Source organism: Coffea arabica, chromosome 1e, assembly GCF_036785885.1.
Source record: "Coffea arabica cultivar ET-39 chromosome 1e, Coffea Arabica ET-39 HiFi, whole genome shotgun sequence".
NCBI classification, from domain to species: Eukaryota; Viridiplantae; Streptophyta; class Magnoliopsida; order Gentianales; family Rubiaceae; genus Coffea; species Coffea arabica.
Window position 1 is genome coordinate 33561703 of NC_092311.1, and position 26433 is coordinate 33588135.

The 26433-nt window shown below is 35.4% G+C and overlaps 1 protein-coding gene across 4 annotated transcripts; it reads left to right on the forward strand.

Moving 5' to 3' along the window:
- The first annotated feature begins 21532 nt into the window (after nt 1-21532).
- On the forward strand, nt 21533-25833 carry LOC113702134 (uncharacterized). 4 transcript variants are annotated; one of them, XM_072054440.1, is made up of 4 exons: nt 21533-21747; nt 23030-23702; nt 23805-24009; nt 25537-25833. In XM_072054440.1, the coding sequence occupies exons 2-3, from the start codon at nt 23102-23104 to the stop codon at nt 24005-24007; spliced, it is 804 nt and encodes a 267-aa protein (XP_071910541.1). In that variant the 5' UTR covers nt 21533-21747; nt 23030-23101; the 3' UTR covers nt 24008-24009; nt 25537-25833. The 4 variants fall into 4 exon arrangements, with proteins under 4 accessions (XP_071910541.1, XP_071910549.1, XP_071910555.1 ...); XM_072054448.1 differs by having other exon boundaries at nt 23047-23702; XM_072054454.1 differs by lacking the exon at nt 21533-21747 and adding an exon at nt 21753-21883.
- The last annotated feature ends 600 nt before the right edge of the window (nt 25834-26433 follow it).

Below are 26433 nucleotides of genomic sequence, written 5' to 3' on the forward strand. Positions count from 1 at the left end.
TTAAAGCGATACTAGATACCACAATCAAATTAGTACAAATACATATAGTGCCGAAGCGTTCATGCTTAACAATATCCATCCATTATCCAACCCGCACGTCGGGTGTTCATAATACAACTTAAATTCCAAAATATACATCACATATATCCGAATGATACATTAAACTTCCAAAAGTACAATCATAAAGGGGTCAAGCCAAAATACACTTGAAACCCTAAAACAAAATATATCCAAAAGGAGATTTCTCCGCGTTTACTCCATTCCAGTCCTGTTAAAGAAAACAAATCTACAGGGTGAGCAAAACGCTCGTGAGGCCAAGAACACACATGCAAGCACATAGTTCAGGTAACAAGCCCAAGTAACAATTCAAGTGATAGCTTGCAAGTAATTAATAATGCCAACAAAAATGTAAACAGAAACAGTTCAAAGATATGGTAGCTCTCAGGAGCTAAATTTCACTTGTTTTGCCAGTTCATTCGTATATCTTCCCGCGATGACTCTCCGTCAACCGGGTTGATATTTCCAAACCGTAGATCTCCACTTACTTCTCATCTGTCCACCATACACCGCTTCGCGCCCGCACGACATTTAAAAGGCTATACTCCACGAGTATGCCAAGCAAGATCTCTCCAATAGATCAAGCTTATCATGTGAATCTCATGGCTCACCGAGGTTCCCAACCAAGCCCATGCAGGCTCGAGTTCCAAGGTCGGCCTATGAGTTTGGGCGTTCCCCATGTATCATGTAAGTGTCGAGGAGATTCACTCCAACGACGTATGCAATCATAGCATACCATGTCATGTATTCAAGCATTTGACAGGTTTAAGCATGTATTCCAGGTCATGTAAACCAGGCAAATCATGTTAAGCATGAGTCATTTGTTTCAAATGAGAACGAGTGCGATAAAGTATACACTCGACTCCATTTTCAAAACCAAGTAGGCTAAGCATGTAATCAAGTCCATAGAGTTCAAGTAGTCAAACACTTGACACTCACCGAGTATTAAGTGCAAGTAGGGTTAAGGAAAGTTCAAGCGTCCACCGTAGGATCCTCTTGAAAGTTCTCGTGTGCGCCTGAGCAAATAATAGTGAATTATTATTCACACAACCCAATTATCGAGAAATAATTCGTGCACTATAACAATCTGGGGAATTTCGTGAAAAGGAACCTTAATTACTTGTAAATCGAGGTTCGAGTGGCGTTTCATAAAGTACAGGAGCATTTGGATTTTTATCTTGGAAATCGAGGTTAAAACGTTTGCATAATGTCGAAAGAATAAAGAGTTCTTGGAAAACTCTATTTCCTTGAAAGTTGGAAAATTTCAGTTTTGTTATGGATCTTTGAAAAATCGTATCTCACTCGATACAAGTCTAAAATTGGAAAACCTTATACCGTTAGAAACCTCTCGGAAAGTACAAAAAGTTCTTAGAAGACACTTTTCCACGAATCTAAGTGGAAGGTATTCAAAAATGAGCTTACAGTTGCTGTTCCAGATCACCCAGGATTGAGTCGGGGTTGGTTTTTCGCTAACTTTGGAAATTCGGCAGAATTCACTCGTTGCAAATCAGCCCTTGAAATTTATAACTCAATTAGAGGTGCAAGTAAGGTTTAGGACAGAACAAGCGGATCGAGACTCGGAGTTTCGAGCACCAAGATATGGTGGCTCAAAGTTAGGGAAAATTCAAGACTGTTGAACGATTTCCAGATTTGGGTTTCCGATTTTGGACCTTTAGTTAAGTGTCGAAACGGACTTGGATTGGTACCAAATTTTGCAGTGTAGTACTCCTACATGAAGGGTATCTCTCTATCAAATTTCGTGGAAAAATACCTTCGGGAAGGTGGTTAACCAATCAACCAAAGTTTTGAAATTACTAAGGCAAAACTGCCTTTAGCTCCCTTTCTCCCCGTTTCCAAACATTCGGCTAAGGAAAACCTCCAAACATGGTTCATTTGTGTAAGAAAAGTCTAAGGAGCATACATGGTACATTTGGTAGGTATTTAGCACCAAGAAATTCATTTAGTAAGACCACAACAAGTCTCACATCTAATCTGTCCAAATCTAAGGTTTTCAAGAACAAGGCAGTCACCGTATTTTGATCATAACTCACTCAATTTAACTTGGATTTGAGCATGGTTGATACTGTTAGAAAATAAATTCATAGGGCTATAATTTCACAGAAGAAATCGATTTAAGATTCAGCATGCAACTGGCTCAAAATTAAGCCTAAAGTTACAGCATCATCAAATCATTCCAGTAGAACAGAGAAACAGGCAGCCTTCTTAAAACGATTGGTTTGGCTCACACACATGGAACCAAAACGTGCATTTTATACCGTTGGAAATATGTGGATGTCTAGTTTTAAATACCACCAACGGCACTTGATTTCGACATCAGAGGACAAAGTTACGGCCAAAACACTATCGCTGGACAAAGCTACACGAAAACAGTTTTCCAGCTTGACTAGCTTCACAAAGAAATTCATTTGCCCAACCAAACCTCAATATTTTCCAATGAAAATTTTTACACAACTAATACAACATATAAACATCATATTCAAGCCATTAGATCATCAAAATTTGGCCTTAAAATAACCGAACAAGGCAGGGGCAGAATCGGAATTTTTCTATCCCATGAGTTTCTTGAGGTTTCTACTAATTATACTCCATTAATACACCATTTCAAACACTAAACCAACACTATAAACAGCATCAATCACCATATCAGCCATCAAGACAGAGATGGGAGTTCATAGAGCCCACCTTCCATTTTTTCAACAACAACAACAACCCATAAGAAATTAAGAGCTAAAAGATATACTAGAACTTCCAAAAATTGAAGTTAGAAGGCTTGATCATGACTTACTCTAGTTGATGTTCAAGTCAGAAATTCAGTCCCTCCTTGCTCCTAAGTGAGCCGTGAAAAGCCTCCCCTTTTTAGCTAGATATGAACTCCAAGGCTTAGGCTAAGTAGTGCTAAAATTTGAGAAGATTTGGTGGTAATTTGAGTGAGTTTTGTAGAGGAAATGTTGGAGAGTTTTCGGTTGTTCCTTTGCTGTCTGCTAGCCGGCCATGGAAGCTTGGAGAAATGAAATGTTTGGTCTGACCCTTTGGCGTACAAAGAACGGTTAACGTCTAATAGTTTAGGTGCGCAAAAGTCAATTGCAAATAGTGCGCATACGCGCGCGTTTTGTGCTCGATTTCTCTTAAGTTTGTTGCACTAGTGCACTAAACCTCTAAGGCACTTACATTCATATAAATATTATTCATTCTTAATTGTCCCAAAATAATGGTCCAAAGTCCCTCAATTAAGCGCGCGCGTGAAAACACGTATTTCCAATTTAGGCGCGATAAAATTAAACCTTCGAGAAATTCTTGTAACGATCGTACCACCAACTATCACTTGAGTACTTAAACCTAAATTTACCCATTTTAAGACCATTGTATATGTCTCCAATTTTCCGAGTTTATTGTACTCCCAATTGGCTAAAGTTTTCAGACACGTTTTCACTTTTTCACTAAACAAGCTTCTAAGAAAATAATTTTTGAAACGAGATACTTTAAAAATATAACGAAGCTATAAAACCATGTACTTAGGTCTAATAAGGGTAGAAAATAATATTCGGGGCAAAAATCCAAATAGATAATTAATTGAGCCAAAATTAGGGGTTTAAAAATAATACTTTTACGAGTCCTCACGTGAATTGAGTATTAATTCCTCAATTAACCTTTCTTAATCTATTATCGATCGTTCTTAATTCTCCAATATTAATACACTCCCGATTCAAGTATAGCCTAGAAAAACGTGCACCCGTCGTTCCGGACGAAACAAATTTTTGAAAAGCGAATTTTCCAACAAAACGCTTTAAAAATATAAAGAGGCATCGTTCCATATAAATGGATTTAAAATGGTCGAAATAAATAATTCGGAGAAAATGAGTGAATAATCATTTAAATATTCCAGTAATATTCTATAAAAATAAGAAAATTTTCGGGTCCTCACATATGGTCAATAGTGGGAGCTATGTAGATGTTTTCCTTCATTTCTAGGGTTTCGGTTCAATCCAGCAATCGTTCCCTAATTATCCCCTGGAGCTTGTTGTGGCCTAACCCCTCGCCCTCGGTCCCTTTTTACTTATTTGGCCATTCATAACTTTAACAGTCATATAAACATAGCATGAAATGAATGCACCTAAACAAAGTTTGAAAAGTGAGACTTTGATCACGCTAAACAAATATGAGAATAAAAGGGAAGACGCTGATATAATCGCAAATAGTATAACCCCAATCATGGATTTGAAATCATAAAGCAGTAAGGTCAAACATGTCATGAGAAATGTTTAATTGCCTCAAAAGGTAGGAAACATATTGCAACAAGATACAAAATACAACGGCCTTTAAGCGAGCGTCACCCTGTCTATCTTTGGCAAAAACTATTAAAATAGTTTAAATCACTAAATTAGTGATTGGCGGAATCCAAAAGTCTTCACTACGTCCGTAGGATCAATTTCATTTCCAGCACTAGGAGTTTTAGATCTCATGTCCCTTATCGAATATCTTGTCATTCTCCACTCATTCAACCAAGGTAACATACCCAGCCACCGACTCATCCATCCTGTCTTTAATTTCGGGCACTACCCTAACAAGTTAGTTCTTAGCTTTTGAACCTTCTCACTAGGAGCCTTTGTCTCCCTCGCTCCTTAAGTATTTCAATTTCCATTTCAGGAATTCTAATAGTCTAGGCATCCACAATTGTCCTCAGTTCTCGATCATCCATTCGAATCACTCTAGTTTCCTCGGATAGCCACTTCCAATGATCGACCACTATTAACACCCCACTATTTGGGCTCGAGCAAGTCCTTTGAAATTCACATGAAGTCCTAGTCCAGCAAATTGGACCATTTCTCCAATGCTCTCTTAGGTCACTCTCTCTCGATAGTGGACCACCGGAAGGCGCTCCCGAGACAATTTAATATCACCATTACCTTCTATAGTTTACACTTAAGAGTAAAAGGTCAGGTAGGTCCAGATACACTAAATAAACAAGATTTGATCACTTCATACTATCCCACATGTATCACACCATATCAAGACTCCTTGTCATCCACTAATTCGAACCTAGGTTCTAATGTTCATTTTCACAAGCAGTCACTTAACTTTCAATTCAATTCCACAGTCCGGCATCCTAAACGTTTAAGTCTAGGATACACTACAGAGATCTAAAGCCTAAACTCTGATACCAACTGTGACGCCCCCACTTCTCCCTAAGGCGAATCAAAGGGTATCCGCGGGACGCCTGCCCAACTCTCGTCAGGACTCAAGCAATTTCCGTCCAAGCTTAATACAATACTAGACGTTATGATTAAATATCATAAATACAATCAGTGCGTAAGCATTCAAGCTTATCAATATTCAACCTCTGCCCAATCATTACATCGGGATCTCGAAATACATCAATATTCAAAATATAAATCAATCACAAGTCTAGCCCCAAAGTGCAACGGAAACCCTAAAACAAGAGTACGCCAAGAGGGGTTTCTCCAACATTTCTCCAAGTCCAATCCTGTTAAGGAAAACAAATCTACAGGGTGAGCAAAACGCTCGTGAGTCCAAGAACACACATGCAAACACGTAGTCCACATAACAGTCCCAAATAACAGTCCAAGAGATAATTACAAGTAATTAATAAAGCCAGTGAAAGTAAGCAGAAACAATTCAAGGATATAGTAACTCTCAGGAGTTAAGTTCCACTTGTTTTGCCAGTTCATTCGTATATATTTCTGCGATGACTCTCCGTCAACCGGGTTGATATTTCCAAACCGCAGATCACCACTTACTTCTCATCCGTCCACCCTACACCATTTCGGGCCCGCACGACATTTATAAGGCTATACTCCACGAGTATGCCAAGCAAGATCTCTCAAATAGATCAAGCTTATCATGTGATTCTCATGGCTCACCAAGGTTCCCGACCAAACCCATGCCGGCTCGAGTTCCAAGGTCAGCCTATGAGTTTGAGCGTCCCCCATGTATCATGTAAGTGTCGAGGAGATTCACTCCAACGACGTATGCAGTCATAGCATACCATGTCATGTAATAAAGCATTCGACAGGTTTAAGCATGTATTTTAGGTCATGTAAACCAGGCAAACCATGTTAAGCATGAGTCATTTATTTCAAATGAGAACGAGTACGATAAAGTACACACTCGACTTCATTTTTCAAAACCAAGTAGGTTAAGCATTTAATCAGGTAAGCCAAGCATGAATCAAGTCCATAGAGTTCAAGTAGTCGTACACTTGACACTCACCGAGCAAATCAAGAAGAAAATATTTTCTGGAAGTTCAAGTGTTCACTGTAGGATCCTCTTGAAGGTCCTCGAGTGCACCTGAGCAAAATATAATGTATTATCATTCATGTGCCCCAATTATCAAGGAAGATTGTATGTCAGTACAATCTAAGGAAATTTCATGAAAACGAACCTCAGTTATTCGTAAATCGAGGTTCAATTAGAGTTTCTTAAAGTACAAGAGCGATCGAGTTTTCATTTCGGAAAATCAAGTATAAAATGTTCAAGTAATATCGAAGGAATAAGGAGTGCTTGAAAACTCCCTTCCTTTGGAATTCGGAAAATTTTCAGTTTTGATACGATATTTTGAAAAATCGTATCTCACATTCTACATGTCAAAAATTGGAAAACTTGGTACCGTTCAAAACCTCTTTGAAAGTAATAAAAGTTCTTAGAAGACACTTTTCCATGAATCTAAATGGAAGACATTCAAAAATGGGCTCAAAGTTACTGTTTCAGGGTACTTAAGGTTGTGTTGGGGTTGGTTTTTCGCTAAATTTGAAAATTCGGCAAAATTCATACGTTACGAGCTAGCCTCTGAAATCTGTAACTCAATTAGATTTGCAAGTAATGTTTTTAACAGAAAAAGTGGATCAAGAATCAGAGTTTCGAGCACCGAGATACGGTAGCTCAAAGTTAAGGAAAAATTCAAAACTGGTGAACAAATTTCCAGATTTGAGCTTCCAACTTTGGCACTTTAGTTAGGTATCGAAATGGACTTGGATTGCTACAAAATTTTGCAGTATAATACTGCTATATAAAGAGTATCTCCCTATCAAATTTCATGAAAAAATACCTTCGGGAAGGTAGTCACTCAAACAACCAAAGTTTCGAAAATCCTAAGACAAAACTGCCTTGAGCCTTTTGTTTTCCATTCCAAACATTTGGTCAAGGAAAATCCTCCAAACATAGTTCATTAGTGTAGGCAAAGCCTAAGGAACATTCATGGTACATTTGGTAAGTGTTTAACACCCAAAAATTCAATTAGCAAGTCTACACCAAGCCTTGCATCAAATCTGTCCAAAAGTGAGGGTTTTCAAGAGCAGGGTAGGTTCCGTATTTTGATCATAAATCACTCAAATTAACTCGGAATTGGACATGGTTTATGGAGTTGGAAAATACATTCATAGAGTTATAATTTCACAGAAGAAATAATTTTGAATTTCGGCACACAACTAGCTCGAATTCGAGCCACAAGTTGCAGCCTCAGCATTTCGCTCCAGGAAAACAGAGAAACAGAACAGCCGACTTTAAATGGTCGGTTCGGCTCAGACACATGGAAACAGAATGTGCATTTTATACCGTCGGAAAGGTGGGAATGTCTAGTTTCAAATGCCACTGACGGCACTCGATGTTGACATCGGAGCACAAAGTTATGGCCGAAACACGAAAACTGGTCAGAGCATTACGGAAACAGTTCCAGATTTACTAGCTTTGTGAAATCGATTTATTTGACCAACCAAACCTCAATATTTTTCATTGAAATTTTATACACCAACTATACAACATATAAACATCATATATGAGTCATTACAACCTCAAAATTCCGCAGAAATAGATACGTTCAAAGCAGGGGCAGAATTGGAACTTTTCACCCCTTGCTCTTCTTGAAGTTTATACTAATAATACACCCTTAATCTACCATTTTGAGCACTAAACCAACATTAAATTCATCATCAATCATCACATCAGCCATCAAGACAAGGATGGGAGTTCATAGAGCCCACCTTCCAAATTTTCAAACAACAACAACAACCCATATGAATACAAGAGGTTAAAGGTGTTAAACAACCTCTATAAACCAAGATTAGAGTGTTGGATCGTTACCTACTTTAGTTGAAGACCAAGGCAGAATTTTCGGTCCTTAGAAGCCCCAAGAAAACCGTGGAAAACTCCTCCTTTTGTTAGCTAGATGAACTCTCCAAGTGACAAGCTAGGTGGTCTTCAATTTTGGCGTGAATCCATGAAGGTTTGGTGCAAGAATTGAAGATGAAAAATGGCAACTTTGTGTTGTATTTCCAGCTGATGGTTCGGCCAAGAGAGAGACTAGGAGAGCGAGTGTTTGGTCCAATTTTAGCTTCCTAAAGAAGATACAATGTGTGGTGCAAAAATCTCCCCAAAGTCAACTCTCAATAGTGCGCGTAGGGCGCGTTTGGGCTCGATTTTCTCTCGCATTTGTTTCACTAGTGCACTAAACCTCTAATACACTTATATTCATATAAATATTATTCACTCTTAATTGTCCCAAAATAATGGTCTAAAGTTCCTCAATTAAGTGCACGCGTGAAAACGCGTATTTCCAATTTAGGCGCGATATAATGAAACTTTCAAGAAATTCTTACAACGATCGTACCACTAACTATCACTTGAGTACTTAAACCTAAAATTACCTATTTTAAGACCATTGTACATGTCTCCAATTTTCCGAGCTTATTGTACTCTCAATCGGGTAAAATTTCTAAGCACTATTCACTGTTCCCACTAAACGCGCTCCCGAAAATTAATTCTTGAAACAAGTCATTTTAAAAATATAACGAAACTATATTTCCACGTAATTAGGTTCAATAGGTCTAGAAAATAATACTCGGAATAAATGAACAAGTAAATAATTAAATAAGCTCAAAATAGGGTTTTAATAGGAGTTTTACGAGTCCTCACATGAGTCGAGTATTAACTCCTCAAATCTCCAATAAATTTGTATCCATGCGTCTTTTGGAAAACTATCCACGCGTGAGTAGTATATGCTCACTTAGAACTTATTCACCTTTAATTCTCGATTAACTTTTCTTAATCTGCTATTGTCCGTTCTTAATTTTCCCAGGATAATCATACTCTCGAATATAATATCACCTTGAAACACTCGTGTTCATTATTTCTCACTTAAACAATCCTCCAAAAATTGAAGTTGTTAACGGGACGTTTTAAAAGCATAATGAAGAGATTATTCCATACGAATGGATTTAAAATGGTCGTAATAAATTATTTGGGGAAAACAGGTGGATAAATACTTAATTAAACCATTAATATTCGATAAAACTAAGAAATTTTTCGGGTCCTCACACGGTACACTTCGGTTTACACCGTTTTTCCTTAATTCGCACGTACTAGTGTTTTCACTTATAATTCACTAATTTATTATTATTACTTCTAATCATACACTTTTTCTAATCTAAAACTCACTCTTAATTACCAAATTTAGTACACACTCCATATCGAGTAATCACACTACCGAAAGACGTAAAAACCCTAGTTTACCCTAACGATGAAAGTAAACGGGAAACTCTTCATTCTATTCTTTATTCCAACTATTGAGAGAGTAAATAAGTAGTAAATATGTTATAAAGTAATTTAATCAAAATAAGAAGGCATTTTAAGAAAATAGAAGCGAATTTTCTAGTCGTCACACTCTCTCCTCCTTAAAAGAATTTCGACCTCGAAATTCATACATGTAGTCATAAATAACTCTGGATATTTTCCTTGCATGTCCGTTTCTAACTCTCAGGTCTCACCATAGCCAAAATTTTGCTAAACAATAGAAAACACGAATCGTACCTTCTACTACCTCCGATGGTTCAGGTACTGCCTGTTGGTCCAAGGCGTACACTCTAGCTGACACACTTGGTCTAGTCTCTCCTACATTGGCTTGTTCAAGGCTTAGATGTGATCTACGGGGGCAAGTTGCAAGCTGGTTCTCAGCACTATCACACCATAAATATTTTCGTGCCTTTTGCCAACAATTATTCGCAGTATGATTGGTCTTCCCACAATATCTACAAGATAAGTGAGGGGTTGGGGTTTCTATGGTTATGTGAACTTTCTTATATCCATTGGGAAAATCGAGCGAGTGTGAAGTTTGAACGACGAACAAAAATTTGGTCGGATTTTGACGTGGCTGCGGTCCTTCGCGCTTTCCAATGATTCATTTTCCCAAAGTTCTTTGGACCATTTGATAAGATTTATGAATGATTTGATCCGTAGTCCTGGCGAGAGTTGGGCAGGCGGTCCGTCGATCCTTTGATTCACCTTAGGGGAATGTGGGACAATCACAGATGGTATCAGAGCTGCTTCGCATGGTCTCTGCGCGAAGTGAGTTTGGGCCAAGTGGTGAATAAGTGTAAATGACTAAGTGCTCTTTTGAGCATAAGCTATGGATCGTGAAATGTTATAGGTTTCAAACCTTTATCATGGTACTTGAAGATAATAGATATGTACGTCAAGTAGAAATCTCAGATGTAGATGATTTACTCTTGGGACTGGCCAGTTTAAGTTGTGGATTATCTTATTTTGGATTCTTGTACCCGAATACTAAAGATGAGAGCCTAGGTTAGAAATAACTTGGGCGAGCTAGAACTTTGATTCTACAGAACTTCGTGTGATGTGTTAAGATATCATTAAGTATGATTAACCCTATCCACGATATAAACTGCATTATTCTTGTTGGTTACGGACGGTGCTCCTAGAGAGGGAGACGCATTTAGTTCTACCCATGACGGAGTGTTCGTTAACTCGATTGGGAACTAGGTTAGACCTCTTGTAAGCCAAGTTTTATTCCATGTGAGGGGCAGTTAGGACAGCTCAGATGCTTTTGTACTTCTGACCTAATTTGTATATTGTATTTTTGAATGACCCTCTACTTTCATGGGATTACTTTTATTTGTATCTGACTGTTACTGTGTGATATATATGTTAAAACTGTGTTAACTATTTGATTTTTGACTTGTGTGTATTGTTGTAACTTGTCCATGCATTTATCTCTCTTTCATATTACCTTCGTGCTTCGACCTTAAATTGGTTAAATCGAATGGAGGGTACTCGTAGTGGACGAGGCCGTGGGTGCGGATCTAGGCAACCTGTGAATGAAGAGGGTAACCGTGAACCGGTCCCTGAACAGAATCATGGACCGGGGGTTGACCCTAATGTTCAGGTAGCTGCCGCTATTCAGCGTATGACCGATCTGTTGGCCCATGTAGTGGAGCGTCAGGGCCAAAACCCTATTCCTCAACCTGGAAACCTGGGAAACCATGTAGAGGGTCAGGATAGGGCCCTCGAACGATTTCAAAAGTTCTTTCCACCACAATTTATTTGAGGACCAGACCCGGATGTGACCGAGAAGTGGTTGGAGAAGATGATTGACATTTTCGTTGTTCTGCATTATACTGAAGAGAGACAGGTAACATTTGCTGTCTTCTAGTTGGAGGGAGCAGTCCGTTCTTGGTGGAATGTGATCAGGATGAAGTGGGAGAGAGAGCAAACACCAAGGACTTGGGTCAATTTCATGAGAGAATTCAATGCCAAATATTTTTCTCTTCTAGTTCAAAAGCAAAAGGAGGATGAGTTCATTAGGGTTCGTGAGGGAGCTCAAATCGTGGCAGAATACGAGAACCACTTTACTAGATTGTCTAAGTTCGCTCCCGAACTTATTGTGCCTGAGCAGAGGAGGATACGGTGATTTATTCAGGGGTTGAACGTTGAGATTCAAAAGAATTTAGCCGTAGCCCAAATCAATACATTTAGTGATGCTGTAGAAAAAGCCCTACGAGTTGAAAATGCGAGATTTCAAGTTAGAACCTTCCAAGCGAAGAAACGGGGATGGCCTGGAAGTATTTCGGGACAAGAGAATGAAAGTACCCCTCCTAAGTTTGGAAGGAGAACTGGAGGAGTAAAACTTTCCAGGGAGTCAAGGGGAGCCCAGACCAGAGGTGGTCAGGTTGGGCGAGAACAAAGTGGTGCCTCACGGGGAGGCTCGTCTTCTACATCTCGTGGTCCCTGCAAATTTTGCGGGGGGCCAAGTCACACTGGGAACAATTGCTGGAAGAAAGAGGGAAAATGCTTGCGCTGTGAGAGCGCCGATCATCGGATTGCTGACTGCCCAATTCGATTGTGAGAAGGGAAATGGACCCATCAACCAACCAAGACTAACATTCGACAGTCGAAAGGGAAGGAACTGAATCGAAAGTACCGGCTTGGGTGTATTCCCTAGAGCAACATCGTGTCCTTGACTCGTTTACGGATGTAGAAGATATGATTCCCATATTTCACTGTTTAATTAAGATTTGGATAGATCCTGGTGGTACGAAAATTTCGAGGACAAAATTTCTTTAAGGGAGAGAGAGTGTGAGAACCCAAAAATTTCTTTACTTTTTTGTCACTATTTTATTTTCTTGCATACAATTTCTATCCCTTTCTTTATTATATTATTTTTTGAGAGATTTTTATAAGGGAATTCAGTTGTTAAGACATTTTTCCGGTACAAGTTAGTCTATGTGACGTTAGTAGTGTATATTGGATGCGCGACCTGCTAGTGCGATAAAATTTTGACGATTAGGTGACGTTGTATTAGAGAATATTATTTTTACAAGGTGCTCGAAAATCATTAGAGGTTAATTAGGTAAATTAACCATTGGTAACCAAAAAGATGAGAACAAACCCTAGTGCGCCATTTGTCGCGAAACCAATGGATAGTGGCTTTTGATCAAGACCTTCTTACTTCTACTAAATATAAAAATTTGACTAAAATTCCCTTTTATTTTGACTCAATTACCTTATGATAGTTTTACTACTCATTTACTCCCTCAATAGTTGTAATGAATAAGAGATTTAAGAGTTTTACCCTTAGTTTTATAGTTCGGGTAAATTGGGGTTTTCGCGTATTTTGGTAGTATGATTAATTGTGGACGTGTGTGTACTAAATTTAGTAGTTAAGAGTAAGTTTTAGATAAGAAAAAGTATGTGATTAGAAGTAATAATAATAAGTTAGTGAATTATAAGTGAAAACCCTAGTACGCACGAGATAAGGAAAAATGGTGTGAACCGACGTATACCGTTTGTTATCAAGTGAGTACACCACTTGAACACTACTTTATTACCTTAATATCCTTGCTTTTATTTCAGCTAATTAACTCTAAAATATCTCTTAAACCAGCCACAATGTTTGACCAAAGAAAAAGGAAAAAAAAAAAGAAAAAATTGAGTTTTGATCCTACAGCGACACTTGTCGAAAATCTACCCAATTTTGACCCAAGTTTCTTACCTTTACTAAAACTCAAAATTTGACCAAAATTTCCTTCACTTTCTTGTCTTCTTGGCCGAAAATAGGGAGAGGAAAAAAGAGAGAAAACTTCATCTTACATCTTCAATTTCTTCCTCAAATCTTGAGTTTCAATCGTTAAAATTGCAAACTACTCCATAAAAGTTACTCACTAAGAAGGTTTAGAGCTTTTGGCGGAGTGATTTTGGAGGAAGAAACCCTAAACTACCATCTTTCTTAAGGTTCCAAGGTAACTTCTCTAGAAATCCCTCTTTGCTCTTAATAATCGTAAATGGATTAGAGTTGTTAAATATGTAATTTTGCGAGAAATTTCATGGATTGAAATAGTGTTATGATAAATTTCAGTTTTTATGGTGAATTTTCTGCCCTCATGTGATAATTAATGATTGACCATGGTTTGATAGTTTTGTTATGTGATAAATTAGTGTATTATGTGCTAGATGGACTTGCCTAAAGAAAATTTTCAGCTTCAAGGTTGACACTGCCCTGTTCTGACCTGTTTAATTTGTTCATGTTAGAGGCCGAATTAGGCTTAGGTCAAAACATAAAAGTTGTAGAAAATGGTGTTAACTAGCTTCCTACAAAATTTTAGCTCAATCAGAGTACTGTAGGATGTAAAATGACAAAAATACCCTTGACTGCCAAATGTATTGTTTTGCGGACAGTTTTTTGTTTTCCTCTGAGATGTCACCTTTTGATATTGAAAATGCATGAATTGGATGTCGATGTCTTCATAAGAAATGTATTTCTCTGACTTAGCTTCGAACGATATAAATTGTACCCCAATCCGATAAGCGTAGCTTCGGTTGTGACCGAAACGCCAAGAGATGTCAAATCTGTTATTTTGTTATTTATCTTCAACATTAGTTCCGGTTGCCTTGCTAGCATTGTTTTGTAATTGAATGACATTGAGTCTAGTGAAAGGCTATTGTGGTAAGATTATTTGTGTATGATTTTTGGGGCTGAATTGAGAAAAATAAAGAAGCCATAAATGACTGGAAAATAAGTAAATACAAAAGGCGTGCTGCTCAAATTTTCACTCGAGGGCTAGTCGGATGTACTCGCGACTTGAGCGAAAGGTTTTAAGGTTGTTCATGATTTTAAGGCCAAGCGCTATTTTTTACTCCAAAGTCACATTGTTATTTCTTTGCCCTAGTAGTTAACTTGACTCGGCCTACGACTTGTAGTCGAGTCTCATTTGTGCATTCCGTTTCCTGGGTTCGTGGATGGGGAAAGCATAATTGTTTTACCTTGGTTGTTATTAGAACGTGACGGTGACCAAAGCCATCCTTTGGGAGGAAACTTTTGAAGTTATATTTGTTTGAACTGGTGAGTGTACCACTCTCCCGATTTGTTGCTTATATATATATCAGTATCAAAAAAATAGATGTTTTTAGAGCAAAAGAGAAAGATATAAAAAGAAAAGAGTCCATATTTATTCGGAGAATCTTGTTATGAATATATGAGACAGATGCATAATTATGTGTTTTTTTATCAATATGAAGAAATGACAAAACAAAAGAAAAAATAAGGGTAATGTTATTTGCACTTCCATTATCTCATTTTCATTTTGATGAGACTATATTATCCCTTCTCTAATTTCATCTCCTACTCTATCTTGTGTTCACATGCAAGGAAGTTAGGCACAATTGTTGTAAGTGTCCAAAAGGTTAAAAAAATTTAACTTTTACTTCTCTTTTTCTAAATCTACATAACTACTTTTAATTTATTTTTCATATTCTTATTTTAATTTCAATTTTGCAGATTTTGATGAGCACAATCAAGGTTCCATTGCATTATTTGGATACTAGATGTTGTTATACTTTTGTTGAAATATACTAAAAAGTTTCACTCCCTTTATGGTGGCTATATGAGCTATTTTTAGTAGACTTTTTGAAGTATTAGTATCCTATTTATGAGACATTATAGTTATCCTCAGTTTTTGGTCATCTTTGAAGCTTGGAATTTTTATTTATTTATTTTTATTTTTTTGGCTTGAAGTTTGAAATCTGTTCGTCTTAAATTGCTAGATTGATCTTTGGCATCATATAATTTTGTGAAGTTTTGTAGAAAAATACATAATACATATTATTGACAATTTTAAATTAACCATTTAATGTGTAATAGAATAATTAATTGGTTTTAGAATGTAAGAAAAAATCTAGTAAAGTTAACTCATAGGCAAGAAGAAGAATTTAGGGAAGGGAAAGTATGGTCTCATCAAAATAAAAATGGGATAGTGAAAGTGCAAATAACATATGGGAAGTGCAAATAGCATTACTCAAAAATAAAAGAATCAAACTATTTCTATTAGTTGAATTTCAATTGACAAATGAATAGCCAATCTAAGATGATCGAGCAGTATAAATCATTTACATTCTTTATTAACGTCAATAACACTTAGAGAAAATGTAAATAATCCAAATTCAACAATGCACCATACATTATTCAATTCAAATTCATAAAAAATTGAAAATTTCAATCGGAAAGATATAATGTAGAATAATTAAATGTTCATCTGAAGTTGGATATGAGCATGGATCATGTATTTTGTTCTTAAATAATTAATTCATTCTAATTGTGTAATTGCATTTCGTTCCTCATACCAAGAAAAAAAATAAGATTCAGAATGTTATGGCAAATAACATTCAAAATGGTGATACAAATTTTTTTTTATTTGTTAAAATTTCATTTAATCAAGGGTTTTATTTTCAAATAAAAAAAAGGCACATCTAAACCTTGGCTAGTAACTTGCCAAGGGCTAAAGGGAGGTGCAAGTGTGGTGAAAACAATTAGAATGACAAAATCTAACAAGCCAATTCATTTACCCTGATACTCTTCCAAACATTTATTTTATGGTTTAAGTCTTTACTTGACTAATAATTATAAATGCTATTTGCTAGGCTCACACTTGACATGGGTACATATATTTCCTATTTAACAACATTTTTTGTACTACATTAAAAAAATACAATAGTTGTGATTTTTAATAGTAAAAATATTGCGAGTATACAACAATTTCGGTGAAACTTGACTGTATTAAGAATTGTTTATCAAAGTTGAATCCATAATTTACCAAAAAGCTCAAAATAAATTAAAAAAAGAAACTCAAGATAAATTCAAAAACTAATAGATCAAAAAGTTATAGTCTTTGTAATGACAATGATTAAAGAAATTAAAAATAATATTTTATTGTGAAGTAAGAATCAAATTTCAGAAAAGAAATTATATCTAAGAGATGTTATATTTTGGTTAATGTAATCACGTACAAAGTACGTGAATTATTACTAGTCTTAATTAATAGACCATTGTAGTATTTGTTCATGCAACAAATTCCAAGCTTGCGAAAATTAATAGACAAGAATAATAACAAAAAAATACCAGAGAACATAAATTAAAGAAAGAACAATGGATTACAATCTCTACAAAATTCTCAATATGGTAGTAGCATTGACATTAGGCTTTGGGAGGGCAAATTTTGGTGTTTATTATAAAAAAATTTTTCGTTCAACGAGGAAGGGATTTTTGGGCTATTCAGTAGGGATGGAAGCGTTTAGATGTTTCGAAAACTCTTAGGCTTCATTTGGGAGTTGAGGATTTGGACAGAAAAAAAAAGGAAAAGAAGAGAAAGTTTGATTTTCTTTTGTTTGTGAGTTTTTAGTAAGAAAGAAAACAAAGGAAATGGGAGGATAAATAGTAGACAAAATTTTTCCTCCCAAATTGGAGAGAAAGTTGGAGGAAACTTGTGAAATTTTTTTAAAATACCTATTTTATCCTTAAAAAGGTTTTGAACAAATATTTAATGACTTTCATATCTAAAATCATTCTACTAATTCTCAAAACTCCCAAATAACATAACAATCTCTTCTCTTCTCTTCTCTCATAACTTAAGTTTTCCTTTGTTCTCTTTTCTATCCTAAACTCCCAAACTAAGCCTAAAAGATAAGCATTTGACATAACACAATAGAGATAATGGAAGTATTTAGATGGTTCAAAAACTCTAATAGAGGACATGTGACGACATCTAATTCACAATATACCAACTTGATTTGTCCACCGTAATAAAATACAATAACGAAAGCAAAAAATGGAAGTGTTTAGATGGTTCAAAAACTCTAAAAGCAAACAAATATATCGTTATACTATATACCAATATGTTTAGTTTGCACTGGTATTTAGCATTTAGGTTTTTTTTCTTCGAAACAAAAACTAACTTTCATTCCAATGAATCAACATAAACATTTACATCACAGAAACATTTCATCAATAACAATACATAAAAGACAGTTTGGAAAATTATCCCACCAAACAAGTCTAGATTTCAAGCTAAGCCCAAAATGATCAAGAACATGTACATCAGCATTTTCTATTCTACACACATGTAGTATCCTACATGTCGATGTTGATGCAATAGCAATCAAACTTGCATGGGGCGGGGTTTACCCAATGCGAACTCTCGGATAGCGGCTGTGAATTCCTTTGTCAACAAAAAAAAATAGCAATCGAGCTTGTTCCACTAAAGCAACCGTGTGACAACTCCATTCATCCATAAGAATCATTCTAAAGTCAAACACATCAATGCCTATCAGAATCCCATGGTAAAGCCATAATTATTGCCAAAATCTGCATCAACAACATTGCTAAACCTCTCTGATATGGCAGCCAAAACTTCCCTTTTCTCATCACACACTACTACACCAACTCCCCACCTTTCTTGACCCATCAACAGTTTCAACCTTCGTCATGTGGCTTTACCTATGCTCTAATCAATCTATTCGGCATCTGATCCCTACTAGCCTCTTCTTGTAATCGAGTGAATTCCAAGAAATAAGAATAAGCAAAATCTGCAACCTCTTTTGCTTTCATCACTTTATTCTCAAATATCAAGTTATTATTACAGGAATATTATATCATCCAAACAACAATAGCAAATAATGCTAGCCATTGAGAATCATTCTCCTTTAAAATCCCCTTAAAATTCTTTAAAATAGATTCCCGAACTTGCTTAATCCATCCCATATTCCAGGTGATTCCAAAATTCTTGAGCAAAGAAAACATGCTGATCATCTTCTTCCCTAACCCCATACCATCCACAAAGCTTACAATAAATATTTAATATTTATTCCAACACATTCGCCAAATAAAATATCAAAACTTTAGGAGGAACTTGCAAATTTCATTCCTGCCTCCAGAAAGTACTTCCTTCCTCTCAGCTCGAACTTTCTTCCTCTTGGGTTGAACATTTTGAAGTTTCTTTGTATCTTTTCAAAAACCCAATAGCTACTTCATACGCTGATCGAATAGAAAAACACTCCATTCTTTGTATATCCATATTTTGTGAACAAGGCCATTATAGTTTCAGCTATTGCAAACAAGGGCCATTACAGTTGCATAATTGGTTTTTGTGAATTTTGGGAACTGCAAATCTTTAATTTCAAAGAAGGAAAGTGTTAGAGAACTTGGAAGTCTTGTATTGCAACTTAGAAACTTGGATCTCGAATTGGCTATACACAAAAGAAGTTTAGTTTATTTATAGGCAAGTCATCAAGCCTAGAGAATTCTGAAGTTTTCTGCCAACCTAGCTATACAATTCTTGACCTTTAGAATGTCTTAAACAACTCTAGTACTTAAAGTCTCTTATGCATAAATTCTAGCCCTTTCTACATCCCTCAAGATTAGCCTATAGGAGTCTTAACAATATCCTATAGGAGTCTTTTTGTGCATTAGCAATATCCTATAGGTTTTTTTTTTTTTTTTTGTCTATTGTCACCATCTACACCTACTCCTACTCTAACCTATACTAAGGAGGTGATCCAACAAGATCACTGGGAATCGACGGGTACTAAACTACCATCAGGTCATACGGGTGCAAGAGACACCTATATGGATCTAAAAGAAACCATACACCTATATGGATCTAAAAGAAACCATATTAAGTGGCAATTCCAGCTACTTTATTCTTGATATTGCTTTCCTATCATTGCCTTTATCATACCTCTATGCGTTATGCTTGTTCTTTGCAAAAACTTTCTCTACCACTTAAGTTTAGTCAAATTTATGGCCAAGTTGTTCAATGCAATTGTTTATGATCTTTATTTCCTCTATAACTTTATTCTTTGTATGGTACCTGACTTGATTTTAAAAACAACAAAGCAAATCTCTTTTACGTATTATTGTTTTCGCCTCAAATCATTTCGAACAATGAAAATGTTGATACTTGCAGCTATTTTATTCCGTTAGAATTTTTTTGGTAGGAGAATTATTTTTGGAAAATGTTATTTGTACTCTAATTTTTTTAATCAAACTCCTACTCTCATTTTAATCATATAGTTTTTATTTATTAGACTATATGATAAAAGAAATGGTGGGAGTGCAAAAAATAAAAAATGGAATGCAAATAACACTTCCCTCCTTCTATTGTTTTTTTTTTTTGGGACTAAATTTTTTCAAGTATTTCATATTCCTAAATCTTTATGCACAGAAACGATTTTTGATTAATCATAATCCTAAAACATGTAACTGTGGCAATTTCAGTCTGCCAACGTCAAGAAACCTATAGTTTTATTTAAGTTTTCAAGACATTATGAATATCATTCAAAAGAGAAAAATTTTCCGTGCATTATGATGAAATACTTGTAATTTTTTAGACTCTACCGAGCAATCGTATTTCCATTAATTAAAACAAAATGGTAGATAAATTTTTCTTGTTCCTTTTCTTTGGGTAGAAATTTGTTTGTCAATTATTAGAGGGAAAAGTACCCATAAGTAGTAACATTCTGTTTCATATACTACTTAAGGTCCGTTTGGGATTGTGATAACTTATCTCAGTACTTTCTCAATAGTTCTTTAATAAAAGTACTAATAAGTGCTTAAGAACTTTTAGGTATATTGTTTGGATACATAGTTAATAAGTACTTATTGTATTAAATAATATGTGATTTAAAATTTTTTAAATGTATTTATCTCTTTATTTATTTTATAATATAGGATAAAATGATTAAATGTAATATTTTATTTTTTAAATCACAAAAGCTACTTTAAAAACTCCAAATTTGGCCTTTTACTAAAAGTGCTTTTAACACCAAAAACTCTACTCTTAATTTTATACCAAATGTCTTAAAAGTACTTTTAACATCTAAAAATGCTTTTTTCCAAAAAATATTGCAACCTCAAACGGGGCCTAAACAACACAGTGATCCATTGAATAAGGGCTTTACCATCTTTTTAGCTTAACCAAAAATACAAGAAAAGAAGGGAAATGTTAATGGCACTCCATTTTTTGAATATCACTTTCGCTTTCTGTTTTGTCATATAGTATAGACTCTAATAAATGAAAATCATATGATAAAAATGATAGTAAGAATGTCATTAATAAAAAGTGGAATGCCATTACCAATTCCAAAATGAATTATACAAACACAAAACTAAACCCCTAAATTCACTGTCCATAATTTTAGCCCTTTCCTTCGTTTGGTAGAAATTTGTTTGTTAATCATGTAAAGACGAAATTTCCCATAAGTTGTGAAATTCAATTTGAATACCACTTAACAACACAATGATCCAATGAATAAGGACTTTATCGTCTTTTAACTTAACCAAAAATTAAAAAAAATGAATTTATACAAATACAAAAACTTCCTAAATTCATTTTCCATGGTTTTAGCTCTTTCCTTCCCCCCCCCCCCTTCCCTTCTCTCTCTTTTCTACTTTTCCCCCAAATTCTTTCAAATCCCAACGTTTGGATTGCGATAACTTATTGAAAAGTACTTCTTAGCAGAGCCTTTAATAATAAACTATTTATTAAGTGTTTAAATGCTTTTAAATATATTATTTGGAGACATAGTTTTTTTTTAAGTCAAAAGGTTTTGAAAACATAATTCAATGAGTATTTATTGTAATGGATAATGTGTAATTTGAAAAATTTTAAAGTATTTATTTTTTTATTTAATTTATAATATAGAATAAATTGATTAAATTTGATGTTTTATTTTTTAAATCACCAAAACTACTTTAAAAAGCATCAAACTTGAACTTTTGTTAAAAGTATTTTTAATACCAAAAATTCTACTCCTATGTTCATCAAATATTTTAAAATTACTTTTAACACTTAAAAGCATTTTTTACCAAAAGCACCGACCTCAAACGGCCATAACCCCTACGGCACAAAAACAAGAGGACCAAAGGCGAAGCAGCTCTACCCAGTTCTCCCCTCTCTCTTCAACTGGTGACAGGACTGCCCCAAGAAAACGGGGAGGCCATGTTTGCAGAGTTGAAGAAAGATTGATCAGAGTTGGAGATTGGTGGAAAAAACCCTCAATTCTATTACTTCTAAGCTTTACTTCTGTTCTTGAAAGGTTAACGATTTCAATATCTCTCTGCTTTTCTTTTTTCTTTTCACTTCTTTTTTGTATCCCATTTCTGGGTTTTTATTAGAATTATTGTTATTGATCGAAAATGAAGAAGACGGAAACGCTCCCAGTTCTCTTACTTGTAAGCTTTACATTGGTTCTGTTAGCGGCTAATAATTTTAGTTCTCTACTTTTGTTTTCTTTATTCTTCGGTCGTTAGTTTATTTGTTTATTGTTTTGTTCGGTCTGGTCTTGTTTCTGGGTTTTTGTGCTTCTTGAGAAATATTAGGCGGTTCTTAAGAGTCCTACCCATAAGGGGTTAAGGAAGAGGGGAGCAATGCCTTTATACTGTATCTTAGTGGGGATTTTTTTTCCCTTTTGGTTTGAATTGGGGTTTTTCTGAAATTGAAGGTTACGTTTACGGCTATATGCTTGAGTTTATTAGGATGGACATATTAATTCATGTGGGTTTTTAAAAAAAAAAAAAAAGAGGGCGCAATTTTTACCTATTTATTGTTGGGGGATTGAAAGGGTAACATTAACGGATGACTGTACTGATTCATGTACAAAATGCACAATTTGGTCTGTAGAATGTACTTAAATGATGCATGATTGATGCCTTAGCGATAAATAGACGAAAAATGCTTCTTTTTTATTAACTTGTCCACCTAGTGCCCTTTTCTGAATGATATTTAGTACCAGTAGAAGTTAGTTTTCGTGCTTGCATTTTCAATTTTATGAAGCCAACCCTACTTAGGAGTGCTATTTATCAACTGTGCTTATTCATGATCATTCGTTGAAAATGATCTCTACCAATAATAGGTAAGAACTGTACTACAAATGGAAGGGGGATGGCAGAGGATAGTATATTGTTTGTTTTAGGGAAATTTCTGAAACAGGACATTTTTAAGATGATATCCAGGCTTGATTTTAATCAGTACACAGTATAAACTACAAAATGGGTAATTGTACTGAATTTTCTACAAAATGTACACATTTTGGTGTAAACTTGTTGGTACATTTCATAAAAGAATCAGTACAACTACCCTTTTAACATAAACAGAAAAAACTGTGCCCTCTCTTCAAGACAGTACCTTTCACAAAAATTTCCCCTACGTTTTAGATGAAATTTTAACACTTGTGGTGACTTCTTTTCACTTTTGAGTTATTGTTAGAGCTCAATGTTGTCATGTATGTTGTTAATCTGTTTCAAATGCCTAAAATGCTTGTGCTTTTGAGTTCCCGATAAACTTCGCTAAACTTCAATTTGGTTATGTTCTAAACTCAGCAATGGGACTGCAACAGGGGTTATCAATTTGCATCATTTGATTGCAATGGGGGCTGATACAACTACTCAACAATGAATTTTGGATTTCTGAGCAATATGAATATCCCCTGGTTCAACTCCCAATCTAGTGAAAATATGGCATCAACTGTCCTTTCAAGTGGTGTAGGTGTGAAGCCTAACAAACAAATGGCTTCTTTTGATATAAAGTTCTTTGGTTGGTCTCTACTTTCACTTATCCCTTGGACTATCAATAGCAAACAGAAAATTCAAATGCCAACTACCGTCAATAAGGAGTTGAAAAAGCATGCAAAACCAAACTATGGTGCTAAATCCTTAAACCAATATTCAGCTATACGCTTCAGACCATATGTTTCCAAAGTCCCGTGGCATACAGGTATAAGAGCTATTCTTTCTCAGCTTTTTCCACGCTATGGGCATTATTGTGGACCAAATTGGTCAAGTGGGAAAAATGGAGGGTCACCTATTTGGGATAAACGGCCGATTGATTGGTTAGATTTTTGCTGCTACTGTCATGACATTGGATACGACACTCACAACCAAGCTGAGCTTCTGAAGGCAGATTTAGCATTCCTCGAGTGTGTGGAGAAGCCTAACATGAGTAATAGGGGAGATCCGTGCATTGCTAACCTTTATAGGACAATGTGCATTTCAGGTATCACATAAGGAACTTTTGGATTTAGCTGTGATTCAGCATTTTATTCTGTTGATTTCTTCTCTTTTTCCTTGTCTAACATATTACTGGTATAAATTGCAGGTCTTAGGAGTGTACTGATACCTTACAGACAGCACCTTTTGAAGCTCCAAGCAGGACAGTTAACTGTTAATTTTGGATGGCTAGATGATTTGAAATTGAGAGGATGGAACTTGCAGAAAGATTTGATGAGAGATTTGTCTTTGTTTTCAAAAGGATGGTTAAGAAATATGAAATGGAAAGGCTGGAACCTGGACAAAGTCTGAAGGTAAGTGTTGTGGTTTTCTCAATCAATCTCATCTTGCTAGCATCAGTTGCTTTTAGAGAGTGGCTATCAGTTCAATTTTATGCAAACGTTGTTTTTGAGTTGGTAATATTTTGACACTCAAACACCAAATTGTCTAAGATCCGCTGATTAGCACACCACTGACTGGTATTGTAAAATAATAAAGATCTTCATAAGTGTGTTTTACTTGATCTTTGCTGCAGCTGATCTTTCCTTTGTATATTTTGAGTTTAGAAGAATTTAAGATGCTAGATTGAGTAGTATGGATCAAATTGCAAATCTTAAAATATGTTGATATCAAGTGAAGTAGTCAACTCCTTCTAGAAGATTTTAATGTGTTTTACTTGATTTTGTGTTTATACGAGCTTCTTTTCTTATATATTGAGTCTAAAATATTTTAAGATATTTTATTAAGTGTGACCGACCAATTGCCAATGTTAAGATGTGTTGATGTGCAAAATTTAAGGAATCAATGGGGTGTTAAGTTGATATAAGTGGTTTAAATTGGTTGTAAAGATATTTGAAATCTGTAACTTTATATGGTTTAGCAATTTGAAGGCTGTACATTCATTACATCGTGTATGTCTGATATAGTTGTAACTGTGATTATGACCAGTTGAAATAGGAAGGATTTACTGTGTGATTTTCCAGGTTCTTTTGACTTATATATCCTCTCTAGGATTTTCCTGGATTTTGAATCTCGTTTTCCTAATTTGCATTAGAAGTTGATTTTTGATGACATATTTTATCTTAGTGCCCTCAAGATTTATTCCACCACGTGATTTGGCACTGTTTTGCCTGTTGAAGGTTGTCATATGTTTTTGACTTGGTAACGTGAAGGATGATACATAACGATTTCTTGGTTTTATGAGTTGGTTGAACATCATATTATGAGACCAAGCTGAGTTCACCTGATTTGACTATTCAATTACAAGTCGACGAATATAAAATTGCACAAAAAATTATTGATTTTTAATAGATGTTTTAATCAAGACGTATAAGAATGGCTGCTTGTAGAAGTGAGACGAACAAAAGTGGCCAACTCAAAAAGTTTCCAATTAAATTCAGTGACACAAACATGAAGATACATACTCATTAGTTATCCCATACTTACAGACAGAAAGATTTACTTTGTAGATGAAGTTCATTTCTAGATTGTTTTTCCTCATGGAGAAGAAGATGATGTAAGTTTATTTTACAACATTACAGGGTGTAGTAAAATATTTTTGTAAAGCATTTATTGAGCCAGGAAGGATAGGTTCTATCTTGAGATAGTAGTGCATCATTTCATGTAGAAGATTGCCAAGATATTCTTCCATGACCCTCAACCTGCAGTGCCATTTGCCACCTTCAGAAAAAGCTTTTATCTTGAAGTTTATACTTTCATGTGAATTTTGCCTTTCTGAACCAATGACAGATAAAATAATTGTTGCTGAAATGGTCACGGTTTAGTGTTACTTGGTCACAATGCTTATGACTTCCTACTTCTGTCTTTGGACTCTTTAACAGGTGTAGAGCTGGTGGCTATGGCTAATGCTTCCTTCTGAAAAGACGGACTCTCCCCAGATCAAACGAAAATCTTAGCTTATTTTTCTTGGAAAAAGAAGTGTGCTTAGAGTAATAGTGATGCTTTGACCCTCGGTAGCTAGTGGGGTCCAAAGACTGTATATAAGAGTCCAAAGACTCGGTAGCTAGTTTAATGACACGACTGAATTTCTCTGGAGGGGAAACATTGGCATCCCTCTTATCTTTTTTATTAATTCCAGTACACCTCTATGGTATGAAGTGTTTAACACTTTGCGTTAATAGCAGTTTTATGTGCCACTTGACCCCTATAGTGGACAATAGTATCCCACACTTCTTTCTTGTCTCCTCCTTTCCTCTTCCTCTTTCCTTTTATTTTCAGTGAAATCTTATAATGTCATGAGATTCAACCTATTCTTCATGTGCTTGATGAACAACTCGCACTTCCTTATCTTCAACATTTTTTAGGGTTCCAGCTTTTTAACCTTTCCACAGCTCCCATTACACAGAACAACTGAAGATACTTGATGCCATAAACAAATTTTCTTCCTAAGAGTAACAAATTGGTCTGGCACGACAAAAATTTGAAGTGCAGGATAAGATAATCCCACTTACAGATGCTATCTTCCAAGTTAACTGTGCAACTCTGCACTCAGGAAACAGATGGACAAGATTTCTCCAGCTCACCAAAATCAAAGGACCTTCTGATTACCTGTGTTTGGATCTCCTGTTTTTGGAGTGTTTTTTAAAAACTAGTTTTTCAAATACAATAAAAGTTACAACAAAATACTCTAAAAGATAATCTAAAAATTAGTTTAAATTTTTTTAAAATTTTACCAAATATCTCATAATAAAGTGCCAATAAAAAATATTTCAAAATAC